Source organism: Hyla sarda, chromosome 9 (genome assembly GCF_029499605.1).
Source record: "Hyla sarda isolate aHylSar1 chromosome 9, aHylSar1.hap1, whole genome shotgun sequence".
Lineage (NCBI taxonomy): Eukaryota > Metazoa > Chordata > Amphibia > Anura > Hylidae > Hyla > Hyla sarda.
This window is the reverse complement of record NC_079197.1, coordinates 142,334,588-142,354,858: the sequence shown is the minus strand read 5'-3', so window position 1 is coordinate 142,354,858 and position 20,271 is coordinate 142,334,588. Positions and strand designations below refer to the sequence as shown.

Here is a 20,271-nt window from a genome sequence, read left to right as displayed (position 1 = left end):
ATACAGGATGCAGTCAGTAACAGTATGATGGGAATATGTATGGTAATAACATTCCTCCTTGTATACTAGTATTATTGGTAATATTGGTCTCAGTATACAAGATTTAGTCAGTAACAGTATTGTGGTAATTTTTATGGTGATAATGAGGGGCATTCATCAATTCTTCTCTCCTTTTTTTCCTATTTTAGAAAAAGTCGTCTTGTATTTGAACTTCAAAAATTTGGGCACCCCAGGTAAAAATTTGTATTAATGTGCATAAAGAAGCCAAGGAAAGATGGAAAAATCTCCAAAAGGCATCAAATTACAGATTAGACATTCTTATAATATGTCAACAAAAGTTAGATTTTATTTCCATCATTTACACTTTCAAAATAACAGAAAACAAAAAAATGTCATCTGCAAAAGTTTGGGCACCCTGCAGAACTTATAGCATGCATTGCCCCCTTTTGCAAAGCTGAGACATGCCAGTGTCATGGATTGTTCTCAATCATCATCTGGGAAGACCAGGTGATGTCAATCTCAAAGGTTTTAAATGCCCAGACTCATCTAACCTTGCCCCAACAATCAGCACCATGGGTTCTTCTAAGCAGTTGTCTAGAAATCTGAAACTGAAAATAGTTGACGCTCACAAAGCTGGAGAAGGCTATAAGAAGATAGCAAAATGTTTTCAGATGTCAATATCCTCTGTTCGGAATGTAATTAAGAAATGGCAGTCATCAGGAACATTGGAAGTTAAAGCAAGATCTGGAAGACCAAGAAAAATATCAGGCAGAACAGCTCGCAGGATTGTGAGAATTATTCAAAACCCACGTTTGACTGCACAATCCCTCCAGAAAGATCTGGCAGACACTGGAGTTGTGGTACACTTCTCCACTATAAAGAGATACTTGTGCAAATATGGTTTTCATGGAAGAGTCATCAGAAGAAAACCTCTTCTACGTCCTCAGCGTTTGAACTTTTCAAATGAACATATAGACAAGCCTGATGCATTTTGGAAACAAGTTCTGTGGACCGATGAGGTTAAAATTGGCCGGAATGAGCAAAGGTACGTTTGGAGAAGAAGGGGAACAGAATTTAATGAAAAGAACCTCTGTCCAACTGTTAAGCATGGGGGTGGATCAATCATGCGTTGGGGTTGTATTGCAGCCAGTGGTACAGGGAACATCTCACGAGTAGAAGGAAAAATGGATACAATAAAATTTCTGCAAATTTTGCTAACTTGATGCCATCTGTGAAAAAGCTGAAGTTAAAGAGAGGATAGCTTCTACAAATGGATAATGATCATAAACACACCTCGAAATCCACGGGGGATCACATCAAGAGGCGTAAACTGAAGGTTTTTCCATGGCCTTCACAATCTCCTGACCTCAACATCATTGAAAATCTATGGATAGACTTAAAAGAGCAGTGCGTGACAGACAGCCCAGAAATCTCAAAGAACTGGAAGACTTTTGTAAGGAAGAATGGGTGAAGATACCTCAAACAAGAATTGAAAGACTCTTGGCTGGCTACAAAAAGCGTTTACAAGCTGTGATACTTGCCAAAGGGGGCAGTACAAGATATTAACTCTGCAGGGTGCCCAAACTTTTGCAGACGCCATCTTTTTGTTTTCTGTTATTTTGAAAGTGTAAATGATGGAAATAAAATCTAACTTTTGTTGACATATTATGAGAATGTCTAATCTGTAATTTGATGCCTTTTGGAGATTTTTTCATCTTTCCTTGGCTTCTTTATGCACATATACAAATTTTTACCTGGGGTGCCAAACTTTTGATCCCCACTGTATTTGATCTATAGTGTAATGATGGGTGTTGTTGTCACCTGATATAACTGCATGTAATCTCTTATATGGTATGTAGTGGTAATGATGGGGTTTGTTGTCAGTCACCTGATATAACTGTATGTAATCTCTTATATGGTCTGTAGTGTAATGATGGGGATTGTTGTCAGTCACCTGATATAACTGTATGTAATCTCTTATATGGTCTGTAGTGTAATGATGGGGGTTGTTGTCACCTGATATAACTGTATGTAATCTCTTATATGGTCTGTAGTGGTAATGATGGGGGTTGTTGTCACCTGATATAACTGTATGTAATCACTTATATGGTCTGTATTGGTAATGATGAGGGTTGTTGTTAGTCTGTCAGTATAGGACATCCTGCTTAACTTAGATGACAGACTGACAACATAATTGCTATTAAATGGGAAAAATGGATAGGGGATAAGTTATAGATCGCGGGGGTCCGAGCGCTAGGACCCCCTACAATCTCCTGAACAGGGCCACGGCAGTGTGCTGGAAGGGTGTGTGTTGACCACGGCTTTCGGAATGGCTGCATCCATCACACTGGCAGGGGCCTGTTCAGGAGATCGCGGGGGGGTCCCAGCACTCTGACCCCCCACAATCTATAGCTTATCCCCTATCTTTTGGATAGGGGGTAAGTTATTTTTCGCTGCACTAATCTGAGGTATTCCCATTCTGCAGGTGCAGGCATGGTTAGGGTGTGACTGAGGGCGTGGATAGGGGGTGCGGCCATGGGTGTGGTTAGGGGGCGTGGCTTGTCCCTCTTAACCCTCAGCAAAAGTTGGGAGGTATGGTATATACTGTATATCAGAGTCTTCCAACCAGGGCGCCTCCAGCATGCTGGGAATTGTAGTTTTGCAACAGCTGGAGACACCCTGATTGGGAAACACTGATCTATACAGTGACTTCACAACACAGATTACAGGACACACAGGCACTTTTTTCCTGACTGCTCCAGATAACATGATTTTTAGCTCTGCCCCCACAAGTCACATGATCGGGACATCACCACAGATCCTCAAAGATATCACCCCCTCCAGCGTTCAGAAGGTACAGAGCAGGTCCTGGTTGGTCAGTTATGTTGTGCGTGTGGAAATCTTTTTCTTTGTGACTGCTGACCAGGACCTGCATGATGCAGGGGAAGATTTAGGGTTTTAAATGATCGCAGCTGTGGGCCCCCACCCAGGAATGGGCCCTCGTGTAGTGCCCAACCTGTCAGCCCACCCCTGCCTCCTCCTCACCTGCACCTGCACAGCAGTCGGGGGGGGGGGGGGGGTATCGGGTATGTAATGGTTAGGGGCCGCAGCGCCAATCACCTGGATAGCCCCACAGTCCCAGTACTCCAGAATAGCATCCCTTAGAAAAAAACCAAAAAATTTTACCCAAAACAGAACAGGCCTATAGTTCCCAGGATCCAATTTATACCCCTTTTTGAATATTGGTACCACATTTGCTAACCGCCAGTCCTGTGGAACAATCCCTGTCATTATAGAATCTTTAAATGTAAGTGTCACGATGCCGGCTGGCAGGTAGTGGATCCTCTGTGCCAGAGAGGGATTGGCGTGGACCGTGCTAGAGGATCGGTTCTAAGTCACTACTGGTTTTCACCAGAGCCCGCCGCAAAGCGGGATGGTCTTGCTGCGGCGGTAGTGACCAGGTCGTATCCCCTAGCAACGGCTCAACCTCTCTGGCTGCTGAAGATAGGCGCGGTACAAGGGAGTAGACAGAAGCAAGGTCGGACGTAGCAGAAGGTCGGGGCAGGCAGCAAGGATCGTAGTCAGGGGCAACGGCAGGAGGTCTGGAACACAGGCTAGGAACACACAAGGAAACGCTTTCACTGGCACTAAGGCAACAAGATCCGGCGAGGGAGTGAAGGGGAAGTGAGGTGATATAGGGAAGTGCACAGGTGTAAACACTAATTGGAACCACTGCGCCAATCAGCGGCGCAGTGGCCCTTTAAATCGCAAAGACCCGGCGCGCGCGCGCCCTAGGGAGCGGGGCCGCGCGCGCCGGGACAGAACTGACGGAGAGCGAGTCAGGTACGGGAGCCGGGGTGCGCATCGCGAGCGGGCGCTACCCGCATCGCGAATCGCATCCCGGCCAGAGGCGGTATCGCAGCGCCCCGGGTCCGTGGAACCGACCGGAGCGCTGCAGTGAGAGGAGTGTAGCGAGCGCTCCGGGGAGGAGCGGGGACCCGGAGCGCTCGGCGTAACAGTACCCCCCCCCTTGGGTCTCCCCCTCTTCTTGGAGCCTGAGAACCTGAGGACCAGACTTTTGTCCAGGATATTGTCCTCAGGTTCCCAGGACCTCTCTTCTGGACCACAACCCTCCCAATCCACTAAAAAGAAGGTTTTCCCTCTGACCTTTTTAGATGCTAAAATTTCTTTGACGGAGAAGATGTCCGAGGAGCCGGAGACAGGAGTGGGGGGAACAGATTTGGGAGAGAAACGGTTAATGATAAGTGGTTTAAGAAGAGAAACATGAAAGGCATTAGGAATACGAAGAGAAGGAGGAAGAAGAAGTTTGTAAGAGACAGGATTAATCTGGCGCAAAATCTTGAAAGGACCAAGATAGCGTGGTCCCAACTTATAGCTAGGGACACGGAAGCGGACATATTTGGCGGAGAGCCATACCTTGTCTCCAGGGGAAAAAATGGGAGGAGCTCTTCTTTTCTTATCCGCGAATCTCTTCATGCGTGAAGAAGCCTGTAAGAGAGAATTTTGGGTCTCTCTCCATATGATGGAGAGATCACGAGAAATTTCATCCACAGCGGGCAGACCAGAGGGCAAGGGGGTAGGGAGGGGGGGAAGAGGGTGACGGCCGTACACCACGAAAAACGGGGATTTGGAGGAAGATTCAGAGATTCTGAAATTATACGAGAATTCGGCCCAAGGTAGAAGATCTGCCCAGTCATCCTGGCGGGAGGAAACAAAATGTCGTAAATAGTCACCCAAGATCTGGTTAATTCTTTCTACTTGTCCATTGGATTGAGGATGGTATGCAGAAGAAAAATTTAATTTAATCTTGAGTTGTTTACAGAGAGCCCTCCAGAATTTAGACACAAATTGGACGCCTCTATCCGAGACGATCTGCGTAGGCAACCCGTGAAGACGAAAAATGTGTACAAAAAATTGTTTAGCCAACTGAGGCGCTGAAGGAAGACCAGGAAGAGGGATGAAATGTGCCATTTTGGAGAATCGATCAACGACCACCCAAATAACAGTGTTGCCATGGGATGGGGGTAAGTCAGTAATAAAATCCATACCAATCAGAGACCAAGGTTGTTCGGGAACAGGCAGAGGAAGAAGAAAACCAGCGGGCTTCTGGCGAGGAGTCTTATCCCGGGCACAGATAGTGCAGGCTCGCACAAAGTCCACCACATCAGTCTCTAGAGTCGGCCACCAATAGAAGCGAGAGATGAGTTGCACAGATTTCTTGATGCCCGCATGACCTGCGAGATGGGAGGAGTGACCCCATTTGAGGATTCCGAGGCGTTGGCGTGGAGAAACAAAGGTCTTTCCTGGTGGAGTTTGCCTGATGGAGGCTGGAGAAGTGGAAATCAGGCAGTCAGGAGGAATGATGTGTTGAGGAGAGAGTTCAATTTCAGAAGCATCTGAGGAACGAGAGAGAGCATCGGCCCTAATGTTCTTATCAGCAGGCCGAAAGTGAATTTCAAAATTAAATCGGGCAAAGAACAGAGACCACCTGGCCTGACGAGGATTCAGCCGTTGGGCAGACTCGAGGTATGAGAGGTTCTTGTGATCGGTGTAAATAATAACTGGAAATCTTGATCCCTCCAGCAGATGCCTCCATTCCTCAAGTGCTAATTTAATGGCTAGAAGCTCTCGATCCCCGATGGAGTAGTTCCTCTCCGCCGGAGAGAAGGTCCTAGAAAAAAACCCACAAGTAACAGCATGCCCGGAAGAGTTTTTTTGTAGAAGGACAGCTCCAGCTCCCACTGAGGAGGCATCAACCTCCAATAGGAAGGGTTTAGATGGGTCAGGTCTGGAGAGCACGGGAGCCGAAGAGAAGGCGGACTTGAGTCGTTTAAAGGCGTCTTCCGCTTGAGGAGGCCAAGACTTGGGATCGGCATTTTTTTTGGTTAAAGCCACAATAGGAGCCACAATGGTAGAAAAATGTGGAATAAATTGCCTGTAATAATTGGCGAACCCCAAAAAACGTTGGATGGCACGGAGTCCGGAGGGGCGTGGCCAATCTAAGACGGCAGAGAGTTTATCTGGATCCATTTGTAGTCCCTGGCCAGAGACCAAGTATCCTAGAAAAGGAAGAGATTGGCATTCAAACAGACATTTCTCAATTTTAGCATAGAGTTGATTGTCACGAAGTCTCTGAAGAACCATACGGACATGCTGGCGGTGTTCTTCTAGATTGGCCGAAAAAATTAGGATATCATCAAGATATACAACAACACAGGAGTATAACAGATCACGAAAAATTTCATTAACAAAGTCTTGGAAGACAGCAGGGGCGTTGCACAGGCCAAAGGGCATGACCAGATACTCAAAGTGTCCATCTCTGGTGTTAAATGCTGTTTTCCACTCATCCCCCTCTCTGATGCGGATGAGGTTATAGGCGCCTCTTAAGTCCAATTTAGTAAAGATGTGGGCACCTTGGAGGCGATCAAAGAGTTCAGAGATGAGGGGTAAGGGGTAGCGGTTCTTAACCGTGATTTTATTAAGTCCGCGGTAGTCAATGCAAGGACGTAGAGAGCCATCTTTTTTGGACACAAAGAAAAATCCGGCTCCGGCAGGAGAGGAGGATTTACGGATAAAGCCCTTTTTTAGATTCTCCTGGACGTATTCAGACATGGCAAGAGTCTCTGGGGCAGAGAGAGGATAAATTCTGCCCCGGGGTGGAGTAGTGCCCGGGAGGAGGTCGATAGGACAATCATAAGGCCTGTGAGGAGGTAGAGTCTCCGCTTGTTTTTTGCAGAAAACATCCGCGAAGTCCATATAGGCCTTAGGGAGACCGGTAACTGGAGGAAGCACAGAGTTACGGCAAGGGTTACTGGGAACCGGTTTTAGACAGTCCTTGGAACAAGAGGGCCCCCAACTCTTGATCTCCCCAGTGGACCAATCCAGGGTTGGGGAATGAAGTTGAAGCCAGGGAAGTCCAAGGAGAATTTCCGAGGTGCAATTGGGGAGGACCAAAAGTTCAATCCTCTCGTGATGAGATCCGATGCTCATTAGAAGGGGCTCCGTGCGGAAACGTATGGAACAGTCCAATCTTTCATTGTTTATACAATTGATGTAAAGGGGTCTGGAGAGACTGGTCACTGGGATGTTAAACCTGTTGACGAGAGAGGCCAAAATAAAATTTCCTGCAGATCCAGAGTCTAAGAAGGCCACAGAAGAGAAGGAGAAGGCAGAGGCAGACATCCGCACAGGCACAGTAAGACGTGGAGAAGCAGAGTGGACATCAAGGATTGTCTCACCTTTGTGCGGAGTCAGGGTACGTCTTTCCAGGCGGGGAGGGCGGATAGGACAATCCCTCAGGAAGTGTTCGGTACTAGCACAGTACAGGCAGAGGTTCTCCATGCGGCGTCGTGTCCTCTCTTGAGATGTCAGGCGAGACCGGTCGACCTGCATAGCCTCCACGGCGGGAGGCACAGGAACAGATTGCAGGGAACCAGAGGAGAGAGGAGCCGAGGAGAAGAAACGCCTCGTGCGAACAGAGTCCATATCTTGGCGGAGCTCCTGACGCCTTTCGGAAAAACGCATGTCAATGCGAGTGGCTAGGTGAATAAGTTCATGAAGATTAGCAGGCATTTCTCGTGCGGCCAGAACATCTTTAATGTTGCTGGATAGGCCTTTTTTAAAGGTCGCGCAGAGGGCCTCATTGTTCCAGGATAATTCAGAAGCAAGAGTACGGAATTGTACGGCATACTCGCCAACGGAAGAATTACCCTGGACCAGGTTCAACAGGGCAGTCTCAGCAGAAGAGGCTCGGGCAGGTTCCTCAAAGACACTTCGAATTTCCGAGAAGAAGGAGTGTACAGAGGCAGTGACGGGGTCATTGCGGTCCCAGAGCGGTGTGGCCCAAGCTAGGGCTTTTCCAGACAGCAGGCTGACTACGAAAGCCACCTTAGACCTTTCAGTGGGGAACTGGTCCGACATCATCTCCAAGTGTAATGAACATTGGGAAAGGAAGCCACGGCAAAGCTTAGAGTCCCCATCAAATTTATCCGGCAAGGATAGTCGTAGTCCAGAAGCGGCCACTCGCTGCGGAGGAGGTACAGGAGCTGGCGGAGGAGATGGTTGCTGGAGCTGTGGTAGTAACTGTTGTAGCATAACAGTCAGTTGAGACAGCTGCTGGCCTTGTTGCGCAATCTGTTGTGACTGCTGGGCGACCACCGTGGTGAGGTCAGCGACAACTGGCAGAGGAACTTCAGCGGGATCCATGGCCGGATCTACTGTCACGATGCCGGCTGGCAGGTAGTGGATCCTCTGTGCCAGAGAGGGATTGGCGTGGACCGTGCTAGAGGATCGGTTCTAAGTCACTACTGGTTTTCACCAGAGCCCGCCGCAAAGCGGGATGGTCTTGCTGCGGCGGTAGTGACCAGGTCGTATCCCCTAGCAACGGCTCAACCTCTCTGGCTGCTGAAGATAGGCGCGGTACAAGGGAGTAGACAGAAGCAAGGTCGGACGTAGCAGAAGGTCGGGGCAGGCAGCAAGGATCGTAGTCAGGGGCAACGGCAGGAGGTCTGGAACACAGGCTAGGAACACACAAGGAAACGCTTTCACTGGCACTAAGGCAACAAGATCCGGCGAGGGAGTGAAGGGGAAGTGAGGTGATATAGGGAAGTGCACAGGTGTAAACACTAATTGGAACCACTGCGCCAATCAGCGGCGCAGTGGCCCTTTAAATCGCAAAGACCCGGCGCGCGCGCGCCCTAGGGAGCGGGGCCGCGCGCGCCGGGACAGAACTGACGGAGAGCGAGTCAGGTACGGGAGCCGGGGTGCGCATCGCGAGCGGGCGCTACCCGCATCGCGAATCGCATCCCGGCCAGAGGCGGTATCGCAGCGCCCCGGGTCCGTGGAACCGACCGGAGCGCTGCAGTGAGAGGAGTGTAGCGAGCGCTCCGGGGAGGAGCGGGGACCCGGAGCGCTCGGCGTAACAGTAAGGAATATGGGTCTGTCTAGCATAGTACTTAATTCCTGCAACACCCTGGAATGGATGCCATCTGGGCCCAGTGATTTGTGTGTTTGGGTTAAACAGGTGAGATTTGCTGTAGAATTTACACTATCCCTTCACCTGTTATCTGACATTGGATTTCCTGTGTAAAAACAGTAGAGAAATAGGCATTTAGTAGATTGGCCTTTTCCTCATCCTTTTCTAATTTATGTAAGCAAATAATATTTACATAATTTATTTATCTCCATTTTTTCACATTTCCCCACTACCTCCTTGTTTAAAGGGGTACTCCGGCGCTAAACATCTTATCCCCTATCAAAAGGATGGTTCTATGGGAGAGCCATTCTGCAATCTTCAGCTCTCCCATAGAGCTATATGGGGGGGTCGTGGCACGCTCCTGTGCTAGCGCTCCGAGGCTCCAAACAGGGGATAACGGGGGGCTCCAGCTCGGACCCCCACAATCTAAATCTTTTTCTCTATTCTTTAAGCTTGCTGCCTAAGTCGCTGAAATTATTTCTAAGGACACTGCAGTAATCTGTCCCCCGGATCCGCAAAGTGCCAAACTTTTGCACCAGAAATCCCAGTCCCAGATTGCCCTGTCAGTCCCCCACTACCATCACCTGTCTGGCCAGCCGTGCACTCCTCATTCCCTCCTTACTGGAGCAGAGGCATTGTCTTGCTGCAGCAGTGCCAAATCTGAACTGACATCCCCCTCATGTGCCAATGGGGCAAACTTGTTAGGGTGTACCTCATCAGGACTAGCCTCCTTGACCCTTATCCCTGAGCAGCAGACTCCTCTCCATGTTATCTTTGCTTCTCAATGTTGCAATTGCAAAGGGGTATAATGGCTTGACCACATCAGTCATGCCCCCTCCCATAGACAGGAATGAAGGGGGGGTGGCATGATGTCATGACCACAGCGCCCAAAGCCGGCGTACTGAACATAAATGTCGCAGGGGTCCCAGTGGCCGGACTCCTCATGGTCAGACATCTTATTCCCTATCCTTAGGATGGGAGATAAGATGTCTAGGGGCTGAGTACCCCTTTAAATCCAGCCACATGCATAAGATCGTTCTGAACCTAACCATGTACCGAGACAAGCAAATTCAAATAGAGAAAAACACAGACATGGTTGCACATTGATCTAAGGCTTCTCAGCAAAATTTATTAAACTAACAGGTGGTTAGTGCACTTGATGATCATGTAGTGCAAGCCCGCTCGCCACGTCATGGCCACCTGTCAGTAGCAGGTCATTAACACCCCTAGCATAAAATGACCACCACTGCCACAACACCAGTGCCCACAGAGGGAACAATCCACTGGCAGAGCAGCCCCAAGGGACCCACAACTTACAGGTGGCCATGACGTAGCTAGCGAGCTTGCACTTTATGATCATCAAGTACACTTACCACCCTTTAGTTTAATACATTTTGCAGATAGGGGATTAGTTGTCTTGTGCTGCAGTACTCCTCTAAAATAAAATAATAAGGAGGACTCACCGGTGTCCTGGTATATTGCTTTGCTCATTCCTCCATCATCTTCTCCCTGGTCTGGCTGTGGTCAGCGCATCACGCTGCCGGCCAGCAAATCGCTGCCTGCAGCTATGTCCCAGCCCGCTGGCGGTAGGCTGAGCGGCAGTGTGATGCAATAAGCCACAGCATTGTTTGCCCAGACTGGGCATTATAGAATTTTTTGCTTCTGCTTTAAAAGTTCTGCATATAAATCTCTGTTTACAGGATGGATCTATATTCAGTAACTACAGTCCTTTTGGTGATGCTCATGACCATCTTGTTGACTAAGTACACCAAGATATTGTTGGAGAAGTCTAAGCTGCCTCCTGGACCAACTCCTCTCCCCATCATTGGCACTCTTCACAAGATGAACTTCAATAACATTGTGAAGTCGCTGCTGGATGTGAGTAAAGTATATAAACAAACTATAGCACATAGTAAGGCTTCTTGAAGTAGATTAGTTGAAATATAGGAATGAAGGAAGCACCTGTGTAATTGTTGAAGCTAAAGTGGGCCTCTAGCAATTCATTGAGGCAACATTTCATCTCTTTGAGTTTTTCCTAACCATGCATACAAACATCAAGTCACATGTTGGCTTTCAAAATTACACAAATAACATTAATGAGTACCTGTCACAAAACTAAACTTTTAATATATTGTTCCTTATGTAATTATAAGACACTTTTCTATTTACTTGCTCTTAAAATTCTTTATATGTTTTAAATGTGATTGAAAAAACAGCCACTAGGTGGCTCTGTTCTGTTCCCTGCGCAAGGCAAACAGTTAGTTTGGTCTCCTCCCGGCCTGGCAGGAGACCGAACTCAGGAAGTGTGCCCGGGGCATGGCGAGGTACAGCTCACGCAGGCTACAGTGACATTGCGTCTGCTGGGGAACGCCCACTTTCTCCTGCCGGGAGCTCACACAATGTGAGCAAGGGGAAGGGTATGATACAGAGCTTTTTAAAGCTCGGAAACATTTTTAAAGGGCAGAAGGGGTGTTAAGAGTTGTTAGGGAATATAATCTGAGTTAGTTTAGAAAATATGGTTTGATGACAGGTACTCTTTAAATATCAATAAAAGAAAAAAGTCTAAAAAATACCGATTCATACCGAATATCGGTGTGTTTTTCTTTATGATATGAATTTTTCACATACCGCAATACCGTTTCCATAGCAACCAACTCCAACACGTGATGGTGTAGAGAAATGTCCCACCGCACAGCGTCTCTGGGAAGTGTAGTCCGAGCAGCACTGAACTGACTGTGATGAGCTGGGAGAAGACTACAACTCCCGGCGAGCATGTGACTTCCGGGCGGGTGTGGGAAACTCGAGCAGAACTGCGGAGACATGGAGAAGAGTTACCGGGCGACCTGACCGAGACCCCGGGTAACAAGGTGAGGACCCCAACCACCGGGAAACTTGAGCAGAACTGCAGAGAGATGGAGGAGAGCTACCGGGCGGCCTGACCGAGACCACGAGTACCATGGTCAGGACCCCCGACCACCTGACACTATACTGAGCACCCCCCTTAAATACCGTTAAATACTGTGAAACCTCCATAATTTAGAAAAATAGCGTGATATACATTTTTGGTCATACTGCCCAGCACTACTAAAAATACCTAAAAAATATATGGTTACTAATAATAGTAAAATACAATAGTAGTTTAATGTATAAAGATAGGTTCGTAGATAATCCACAAACAAAGCCCTTGTGGGTGAATAACTGATTCACATAAATATTAAAAGTAATACAATAATGACAGTCACTTAAAATAAATATATAAAATGCATGAAATATAACATATACAGTAAGCACCACAACTAAAACAGGGTAATAGTATAGTGACAATATGTGAGATATATCAGGCCCACTTTGCTGATTACATATATATATATATATATATATATATATATATATTTTTTTTTTTTTTTTTTTTTTTTAATCGGTCTTGTAGAAAAAATTATTGCTGTAAGGTTACAAATACAAACACGACTGCCAATATCTGCATTAAGTGTTCATGACGCCTGTAAAGGAAATTAATTCCAACTGCTTTGTTATGCACATCCAAAAAATAATTGTAAAGTTCTAATTACAAAGATGTGCACGGCTCACGGTCCTCCTACTCGCTCCTCTCTGCTCCACATTAAATTCCTGCAAGTTAATGCAGTGTGGTACACAGTACTGCTCACCCTTATATGTAAAATAGAGTCCTCCCTGGTTCTTACACTTAGAGCGGCTACCAATGGGACCTCCCACGAGCCATCTCTGTGCATAGACCGCGATGTGTTGAAATGGGGGTTTCTCGCTGAGTCCGAGTAGATGAAAGCAGATGAGGAGCGGTGTGGTGTAATAATGCCTGTGCGAGCGTCTGCCTTGTGTGCAGTTAGCGCTCCAAGTCCAAATTTGAACAGGAGTTGCAGGGTCCCATCTTTGAGGTAGCCACAATGATAGGTGTGGTAGTAGTATATTGTACAGTATCTGTATTTAAATGTGTTTTGGAGCCATCATAGGCCCCTTCTTCAGTAAAGTAGATACAAACATACATAATAATGCTCGCATAGGCATTATTACAGCACGCCGCCCCTACTCTGCTTTCATCTACTCGGACTCAGCGAGAAACCCCCATTTCAACACATCGCGGTCTCAGCATAGAGACGGCTCGCGGGAGGTCCTGCTGGTAGCCGCTCTGAGTGCAAGAACTGGGGAGGACTCGGTTTTACATCTAAGGGTGAGTGGTACTGTGTGCCACACTGTATTAACTTCCAGGACTTTAATGCGGAGCAGAGAGGAGCGATCAGGACTTTTCTAATACCATGAGCCATGCACTAGTGCTGGGTGGTATGACCAAAATTGTATATCACAGTATTTTTCTAAATTTTGGCGGTTTCACTGTATTTAACGGTATTTTGGGGAAGGGGTCCTCAGTATAGTGTCAGGTGGTCGAGGGTCCTCACCATGGTACCCGGGGGTCTCGGTCAGGCCATCCGGTAACTCTCCTCCATGTCTCCGCAGTTCTGCTCGAGTTTCCAGCGCCCGCCCGGAAGTCACATGCTCGCCGGGAGTTTTTTTCCCCTCCCAGCTCATCACAGTCAGTGCGGCTCGGGCTACACTTCCCAGAGACGCTGTGCGGCCTGACGTTTCTCTACGCCATCACGCATTGGAGTTGGCTGCTATGGAAACAGTATTGTGGTATGTGAAAAATTCATATTGTAAAGAAAAAAACACACCGGTATTCGATATGAACCGGTATACAGCCCAGCACTACCGTGCACATCTTTGTAATTAGAACTTTACAATAATTTTTGGAATGTGCTAGAAGGCAGACCAGAGAAGAAGACAGCTGTAGCTGACCCGAGCAGGTGAGAGGAGCTCCACTGGTCATTTTAACACATTGCACCATGGGTGGTCTGATGTGTGTCTGAACACCACCTCAATGCTGCAGATGTTGCGATCAGTATTGATCATGGCATCTGAAGGGTTAATAGCAGACATCACCATGATTGCTGATGTCTGCCGACCGCCATTATCCATGATGCTCCGGCTGTGGTGATCAAAGAGCCGTTCGACGTACAGGTTTGCCGCGTGTCCTCTAGGGGTTAATATCTGTCATGGCTTGTGAACATTATTTTGCTGACATCATCAAGTCTTTTTTCCCTATTTTAGACTGAGTGACCTATACTGCTTACATCAGCACATATTGACTTGCTGATATCATCAGATGCAAAGACGATATAAACCAGTAACCTCTCAATCACAAATACACTGCTCAATCACTTAATACATTTTTGTTCATTTTGGCAAAGTGATTTAATATTAAATATAGAGGCAGCAGCAACTAGATCTAAAACTGAAGTGTACCTCCTTGGTTCATCTGTAACTGATATAATCGGCAGCAAGTTGCCATCCTTATGTCCGGCTCTTTATTTGTTTTTACACCACCATCTTCAACTAAAACAAACCATCAGTCATCAGCTGTTACAAGAAGCTGGAAATATCTTGGCAAGGATCCCAATCATGGATCCAAGAAATTGCATAACCAAACTAGAACAAACAATTGAAGAATGGCATTTGCTGAAGAAAAACAAGGGGCTACAATCGGTAACACAGCAAGCACATACAAATTATTATGCAAATTATATGTTTCTCATTTACCTAAATAATGTAAATTATATAATGAATAGATGTAAATAACAGTCATCATAATTCTCATGTTATCAACTATTACGAGTAAAATTCTAATTTTATTCAACAAACCTCCTAATGATAACAGTATTTTTTTTTTAAACATAAAAACTTATAATGCACCAAGGGCGTTGCTAGGTCTCCAAAAGACCCAGGGATAGAGCCTATAGCCCAGCCACACCCTTGTCACACCCTCAGACACGCCCTAACCACACCCTCAGATGTGCCCCTAAGAGAATGCATGAAGCATTATAAGGGACATTACTCCTCCATTCTGGTGATCGGTGGGTGTCCTAGCTATCCTTTATCATGTTTCTAGAGGATTATTTTACATTTTAGGAATACCTCTAAGAGCAATGGTTGATGTAATGTGATCATAAATCATCAATCTTGGCGTTTGGAATTCTTTTAAGTTTACTCCATTCACCGCGTGGGATAATAAACAATATATTTTCAAAGATCAGACATTTATGCATCAGAATTTTATTTTTATTGGGGAGAAGGGTTATATACTTTTAAAATGTAGTTTTTTTCTACCTGGATGGTTAGAAAATAAAGGGGGAACATCATGCATATTTTTTTAACCCCTTAGGGTTAAAAAAATATGCTGCAACGTATGCTGCAAATATGCTGCAAATATGCTGCAATGTATGCTGCAACGAGTAAAGTCTCTCTGCCGCAAGTTGATGCTGTTCTCCCGCTCTCCGCTAGTTGAGTCTGAAAGGCTGAAATCTTCTGAGACCGTGGCTATGCACGGAGGGCGGGAGAACAGCGGGGCTGACAGGCACCAGGAGCATTATGTCACCTTCCAGAACCAATAAAAACAGCGGTAGCCAGAGACCCGGGGGTATGGGCCTGAGACCCTGGGGCTACAGCCCCGTTAGCTCCCCCCCTAGCAATGCCCCTGCAATGCACTGTTTCAATTTATTATGCACAGTAAGTTTAGCATTGATTGGAATAGCATTGTTCAGTATATGCAATCAAAAGTTTGCATGGTATAGCCCCTATGGGGCTATAAAAAAAAATGTGTTAAAAAAAAGTTTATAAAAGTTAATTAACCCCTTCCTAATAAAAGTTTGTCTCCCCCCTTTCCCATTTTTTAAATGAAAAATAAAATACACATAATCATATGAGGTACCACTGTATGTGTACAAACTATTAAAATATAATGGTAGTTAAACAGCAAGGTCGATGGCATACACTTAAAAAAATATCAAAGTCCAAAATTGTACATTTTTGGTCACTTCATATACCATAAAAAAGTGTAAAAAGCTATCAGTAAGTCCCAACAAAACAAAAATGGTACCGATATAAACTACAGACCACACCATAAAAAATGAGTCCTCATATTGCCCCGTATGCAGAAAAATAAAAAAGTTATAGGGGTCAGAATTGGTGCATGTAGTTATAATTTTTATTTCATTTCAACCCACAAATAAAAAATTTTTTTGTTTTGCCACAGATTACGGTATGTTAGAAAATAAGTCATGTCAGTACAAAGTACAATTGGTGACGCAAAAAACAAGTCCTTATATGGGTCTGTAGGTGGAAAATTTAAAGTGTTGTGATTTTTAGAAGAGGGGGAGGAAAAAAATGAAAGTGCAAAAATGAAAATTGGCCTCATCGGGTATTCTGGGCAAAAAAAATCTTATCTCCTATCAAAAGAATAGGGGATAAGATGTCTGATCGCGGGGGATCTCCTTGCAGCAGCCCGCATTCTATGCGTAGCTGCGTCTGCAGTTTTGGAAACCGCCGGGCTTCCCGAGATGGGGATGTGATGTCATGCCACGCCCGCCCCTCCATTCATTTCTATGGGAGGGGGCGTAACGGCCGCAATGCCGCCTCCCATAGACATGAATGGAGGGGCGTGGCATGACGTGACGACCCCGTCTCGAAAGCCCGGCGGTTTCTTAAACTCCAGACGCAGCTATGCATAGAATGTGGGATGCTACAAGGAGATTGCGGGGGGTCCCAGCGGCGGGCCCCCGCGATCAGACATCTTATCCCCTATTCTTACGATAGGGGATAAGATGTTTTTGCCTGGAATACCCCTTTAAGGTCAAAATGGGCTTCGTCCCCAAGGGGTTAAACATTTTAACATGTCACGTTACATTTTAACATAGGACCCCACAAGTCTTGTGGAGCTTCACAAGTCTTGCATCTATTGAACTTGTGAGTTTTTGGACAGTTTCTGCTTGAATTTGTTTGCAAGATGTAGCCTCCCAGAGCTGCTGTTTGGATGTAAACTGCCTCCCACCCTCATAGATCTTTTGCTTGAGGATGCTCCAAAAGTTCTCAATAGGATTGAGGTCAGGGAAGGATGGAGGTCACACCATGATTTTCTCTCTTTTTATCCCTATAGCAGCCATTGATACAGAGGTATTCTTTGCAGAATGAGATGGTGCATTGTCACGCATGAAGATGACTTTATTACGGAAAGCATAGTTATTCCTTCTGTACCAGGGAAGAAAGTGGTCAGTCAGAAACTCCACATACTTTGCAGAGGTCATCTTTACACTTTCGGGGACCCTAAAGGGGCCGACCAGCTCTCTTCCCATGATTCCGGCCAAAAACAAGACTCCACCACTGCCTTGCTGATGTTGCAGCCTTGTTGGAACAGGGTGTCTGTCCACCAACCATCCACTACGCCATCCATCTGGACCATCCAGGGTTGCACTGCACTCATCAGGGAACAGGACTGTTTGAAAATGTTTCTGCCCAATGCAGCCGTTTCTGCTTGTGAGCATTGGTTAGTGGTGGCTGAATAGAAAGTTTATGCAAAGTTGCAAGACACTGGAGGACTCGACACCTTGATGTCTGTGGGACTCCAGAGGCACCAGCAGCTTCAAATATCTGTGTGCTGCTATATAATGGTATTTTAGCAGCTGCTCTCTTTATCCGATGCATGGATCTGGCAGAAATCTTCCTCAATGTGCATTTATCTGCACAAACCCGTCTGTGCTCTGAATCAGCCACAAATCTCTTAATAGTGCGATGATCAAGCTTAAGATTTCGTGAAATATCTAATGTTTTCATACCTCGTCCAAGGCATTGAACTATTTTTCTCTTTTCAGCAGCAGAGAGATCCTTTTTTCTTCCCCATATTGCTTGAAAACGGTGCTCTGCTAAACCCCTTAAGGACGCAGGGCATACGGATATGCCGCCGTTCCCGAGTCCTTAAGGACTCAGGGCGTACCTGCACGTCCTGTGTCCCGCTAACAGGGTTTAAACCGTTCTCACAAGCGGAGAACGGGTTAAACCCCATGGGTCCTGGTTGCTACGGGCAACCAGGACCCACGGCTAATGCTGGGCACCGCCGTTCGGGCCAATCGCCGGCATTAACCCTTTAGATGCCACAATCAAAGTTGATTGCGGCGTCTAAACTGAAAGTGAAACTATCGCGACAGAATCGTGATGTCCCGATCAGCTTACTGGACAGGAGGGTCCTCACCTGCCTCCTCATCATCCGATCGGCGATCCACTGCTCCATGCCTGCGCAGCAGAGCGCCGGTAACACTGATCAATGAAATGCTATGGCATAGCATTGAACAGGGTATGCAATCAGAAGATTGCATAGTATAGCTTCCTAAGTGGGCTAAAAAAAAAGTAAAAAGTGGTAAAAAAAAAAAAAGAGAATACATGTGAATAAGCGCCCCCCCCCCCCCCCTAATAAAAGTTGAAATCACCCCCCTTTTCCTATTTTTTAAATAAAATTATGTAATAAAAAAAAAATCATATGTGGTGCCGCCGTGTGTAAATGTCCGAACTATTAATATATAAGGTTAGCCAAACCGCACGGTCGATGGCATACACGTAAAAAAATACCAAAGTCCAAAATAGTGAATTTTTGGTCACTTTATATTCCATAAAAATATTAATAAAAATCGATCAAAAAGTCGTATCAAAACAAAAATGGTACCGGTAAAAACTGTTGCGATAAAAACCATGCAAAAAATAAGCCCTCATATAGCCCCATACGCACAAAAATATAAAAGCTATAGGGGTCAGAAGATTACATTTTTAAACATAAAAATTTTTGTGCATGTAGTTATCATTTTTTTAAAGTAGTAAAATAAATAAAACATACATAAATTGGGTATCCCTATAACCGTATGGACCTACAGAATAAAGATAATGTGTCATTTTTACAGAAAAGTGTATTGTGTAGAAGCGGAAGCCCTAAAATTTGCAAAAAGTTGCGTTTTTTTTCTTAATTTCACCCCACAAAAAAAAATTCTCGCCCATAGACATCTTATTCCCTATGCAAAGGATAGGGAATAAGATGTCTGATTGTGGGGGTCCCACTGGGACCCCATGATCTCTGTGCAGTACCTGGCATTCTAAACAGTATGTTTAGAACGCTGGGTTCCTGTGGCGGTAGACATGACGTCACATCACGCCCCCTCATGACATCACACCACACCCCCTCCATTCATGTTTGTGGGAGGGGGGGTTACAGCCGTCAGGCTTCCTCCCATAGACATGAATGGAGGGGGCGCGGGGTCACATCACGAGGGGGCGTGACATGACATTGTGTCTTCTGCCACGGGAACCCAGCGTTCTAAACATACTGTTTAAAATGCGGGTGCTGCACAGGTGGTCCTAGTGGAAGGGATAAGATGTCTAGGGACACAGAATACCCCTTTAAGCCTCTAGTAATGTGTGGATCACTAAAATAATGCATATCAGTAGTGAGGTTATAAGACTCTGGCCAATACCCTGCAGAAGACTAAAACAATGTTCTCATTAGATGTCAGATTTAAAGCATAACTCAGACCATTGGGTCGATCCTCCAGTAGGAAAAAGTATGACTGGTTGTGAAACTTGAGGGTGAGGTAACCCAGAAAGAACTGAAATGTATTAATAATGAGGGTATATGTTCATAGCTATAAAAAGTCATAAGGAATGCTATATTGTTATAGTAGTCAACATGATGGAGCTTGTCAGTGGATTTCTCCAATCAGATCATAACTTGGCAGGCCGGATTAATTTTCCATTTTCTCTCCTAGTTATCAAAAAAGTATGGTGACATATATACCGTATATGAAGGGAGCCAACCGGTTATTGTGCTATGCAATTATAAAACCATCAAAGATACGTTAATTGATAAAGCAGAAGAGTTCAGTGGTCGAGCCTATTTTCCTTCCTTCTTTGACTTTACCAAAGGAGATGGTGAGTACTGAGTCCGGTATAATTATTTTTCTTTGATCCTGGAGTATTAGTTCTCAGCTCTTTATTTCATTTCACCTGATGAATGGTTGACCACTACTTCCTTTAAAGGGGTACTCCCCTGCAAAAATAAAAAAAAATTAAGTCACCTGGTGCCAGAAAGAGATTTGTAAATTACTTCAATTTAAAAATCTTAATCGTTCCAGTGCTTATCAGCTGCTGTATACTACAGAGGAAGTTCTTTTCTTTTTGAACTTCCTTTCTGTCTGACCACAGTGTTCTCTGCTGACACATCTGTCCATGTCAGGAACTGTCCAGAGCAGGAGAGGTTTGCTATGGAGATTTGCTCCTACTCTGGACAGTTCCTAAAATGGACATAGGTGTCAGCAGAGAGCACTGTGGTCAGACAGAAAGGAAGTTCGAAAATAACTTCCTGTGGAGCATATAGC

At 45.7% G+C, this 20,271-nt stretch overlaps 1 protein-coding gene across 9 annotated transcripts in view; it reads left to right on the top strand.

The window, feature by feature from the left end:
* The window catches only part of LOC130290752 (cytochrome P450 2F2-like), a 104,560-nt gene that overhangs the window by 13,126 nt on the left and 71,163 nt on the right, over positions 1–20,271 (top strand). For 2 of the 9 annotated variants that reach the window (XM_056538804.1, XM_056538797.1), the window contains exons 2-3: positions 10,696–10,873; positions 19,663–19,825. In XM_056538804.1, coding sequence (XP_056394779.1) covers positions 10,697–10,873; positions 19,663–19,825 — 340 coding nt within the window. In that variant the 5' untranslated portion in view covers position 10,696. Of the gene's footprint in view, positions 1–1,825; positions 1,852–1,942; positions 1,966–2,026; positions 2,047–2,068; positions 2,091–2,692; positions 2,855–8,945; positions 9,044–10,695; positions 10,874–19,662; positions 19,826–20,271 lie in introns of those variants that run through there. The other 7 variants (XM_056538805.1, XM_056538798.1, XM_056538806.1 and 4 more) reach the window with 7 other exon arrangements.